At 23.5% G+C, this 3078-nt stretch overlaps 1 protein-coding gene across 1 annotated transcript in view; it reads left to right on the top strand.

The window, feature by feature from the left end:
- The window catches only part of LOC108777706 (trans-Golgi network integral membrane protein 1), a 2512-nt gene extending 1809 nt beyond the window's left edge, over positions 1–703 (top strand). Inside the window, exons 2-4 of the mRNA XM_018544664.1 lie at positions 136–168; positions 246–415; positions 490–703. Of these exons, the coding sequence (XP_018400166.1) occupies positions 136–168; positions 246–415; positions 490–639 (353 nt within the window). The 3' untranslated portion in view covers positions 640–703. The remainder of the gene's footprint in view (positions 1–135; positions 169–245; positions 416–489) is intronic.
- The last annotated feature ends 2375 nt before the right edge of the window (positions 704–3078 follow it).

The following is a 3078-nucleotide window of genomic DNA, read 5'->3' as shown; positions in this document are numbered from 1 at the left end:
TACATTTTAAATTATTTATAAATTTATAAACAATGTGTATATATGTGTTTTTTATATATTTATTTTCTGCTATGTATAATACATATATATATATCAATAAACAAATAAATAAACGTTATGTGTGCGTATTTTCAGATGTAGATGACACAATTCAACATCCAGATACAGGTAAGAATATTTATTGTATTATATATAATTAATTCTATTATATAATTATATATTTACATATATACATTTTTTGAAAGGAAATCAAAATGAAAATATGCAAGAAACCTTTGAACAAAAGAATAATAATGCTAGATTAACGGAATATTCTACTATGAGAACGGAAGATGATTCTCATTTCTTTACTTATTTTACTGTCGTTACTTTGGCTTGTCTTGCTGGATACATAGGTTATCATAATAAACAAAAGGTTAGTTTAATTTATGCATATTTATTTGACATTTATAATTTTTTTTATTTAGAAAGTAATTCTTTTTGTTTCAGATATTTGCTATTGTATTAGAGGGTCGAAGATCAAGAAGTAATCGTGGTAGACGACGACCAAGTACAGCAAGCTACCGAAAACTGGATTGTACACTTGAAGAAGCTGTTACCTCGCAATGTAATGCTAATGTTACTCATGTCATATATTAATGCGAGTAGATTATCATAAATTTAATAATGTCTGTATTATAGTACAAGTGTAATATATTTTGTAATTAAGCATATATTTTCAGCATATTATTTAATTTTCTAAAAATTTTATATTTCAGCATCAAAGCAATTCGTCATAGTAAAAATTATGAATAACTATAAATATGATAAAACGTTTATATTTATTACATTGAAAAATCTAATTATAATTTTAATGTACGGTATATCGAGAGTTGAACATATAATTTGCAACATATATGACTAAAATTAATTGATATTTAGTAAACACAAAAATTACTAGCAAATTTACATTAATTATATGTCTACTTAAGTTCATATTATGTTGACAGAGCCTACTAACGTAACGAGACAGTGGTAGAAACATTAATTCTGCTGTACGTTCTATCATTAATTTAATATATTTTGCTCTCATATTTTATTGATAAAAGTTACTTTTTGCCAGTATTCTGTCAACATTATTACATAAATGTGTCAGATCTATAACCTTTCTGCCATTAAAATTTGTAGCCAGACACTTGCAAAATCTGTTCTCAATAGACTTGATTGTACTAACGCATTAATGACTTAAAAAAATTTTTTTATTCTCATAGATTTACAAATTATAATTATCCGGTAAAATATGGAATGTTTGATTATTATTAATAATGTTTAATACATAATATTCTTTTTATCTTTGAATAAAGTGTCATTTATGAATATTTATATTATTAATTAATTTTAAGTATATTGCATATAAAATTAAGAAAAAATGTTATCTGTATTTTAAATTTAGCAATTCAAGAAAAAACATACGGCATAATTATGGCTAAAAACTAAACATGATGCGTTAAACATGACGTTAATTTTTAACATAAATTTCAATATTCAGACAATCTGTCAATTATAATTATTTAGTTAATTTAATGATATATACATATATATGATTATTGGACGTAGTACATGACTTCTTATCAAATATTTTATTTTACTTGGTATCATATACATATTATACACAGTAGGAATTAAAAAAAATTACAAATTACATAATCTAATTGTTTTGTTATTTATCTTACTATCATCAATTTTTTAGTTTATAAAACGAAATTGAAGCTTCACAATTAATTTTCTTAATCCATCAATTTTAGATGCTTAAATGCGGGTCTAATTATGCCGACAGAGATAATTAAAAAGAAAAATATCAATAACATATTAATATATCGTTATATATGATATAACGATAAGTGATTACGCGTGTGAAAATAATTACATACATGTCGCCAAAAAATTTATTGGTACGTTACTTTGCTTTTAAAAATATCTGAAAACAAAATAATATATAAATTTTCTTGGTCTTTGTTTTGACAACTTTCTTAGTACAGTTGGTATTGTATTATATTTTGTTTTACAAATACTTTTTTTATTGTGTTCTTATTAATTATCTATTTTAGATATTATAAACGCACATTTAACTGAAACATTTAAATCGATTTTAAAACATTTGTATACAGCTTTAAACTGCCTCTATACAATATTCTTTTTGCATATATAATATATATTTATAATATATATACGTATATAATTAATTTTCTTTTCTGCATATAATCATTTAATTTTTTATATTATTCTTGTACTCTCTTATAATCTGTTTCGATTTTGTTCAATACTAACGTTATAATAGATTTAATTTTTTTTCAGGTTTATTCAATCTCAACTTGTTTACGTATAAAAAAGATTTCTTGTAAATCTAAACTCCTGTCTCTCTCTGTCATATCTTTAATTTTTCATCGTAATACATTGTATTTATTATTTTAATATCTAAGAGTTATATATATGCTACATTATTACACATTATTAAATTGTTACGTCTTTGCTCTTTCACTTTCAAGAATAAAACTTATGTGATTTTAAATACGTACTATAATTTTTATAACATAATTTTAAATCTTATTTATAAATTTTTGCACAAAGAATCAATTATGAAGTTATTGTATTAATATTATCTAATAAACATTATATTCTCTAGTAAAAAAAACCGTCCAATTACATTCAATTAAAATTTACTGCTAATATTATAGGTTTTTACATGCAATTTATTGTATAATGGATCTAATATATAGTAATATATGAAATAAATAGTACTAGAGAATGGAAGAAAATAACGAGAAGACCTCGTTTACCTACAAATTAATTGCCAACAGCACCATTTGCCTACATCTCGTTTGCCTACAGATTGATTGCTTACAAGTATTATTGTCTACAACTCCATTACTTAATAATACTTGTAGGCAATAATACATGTAGGTAAAAATAATCCTATTTCTAAAAAATTTCGTTTGTGCGCTAAAGTGTATGGGCAATCGAGCTATAAGCAATAACACTTGTAAGCAATTGATCTGTAGGCAAACGGTGCTGTAGGCAATCAATTTGTAGGAAAAAGGA

This window comes from Cyphomyrmex costatus, unplaced genomic scaffold (assembly GCF_001594065.2).
Source record: "Cyphomyrmex costatus isolate MS0001 unplaced genomic scaffold, Ccosl1.0 scaffold116, whole genome shotgun sequence".
NCBI classification, from domain to species: Eukaryota; Metazoa; Arthropoda; class Insecta; order Hymenoptera; family Formicidae; genus Cyphomyrmex; species Cyphomyrmex costatus.
This window is presented reverse-complemented; position numbering and strand designations above follow the sequence as displayed.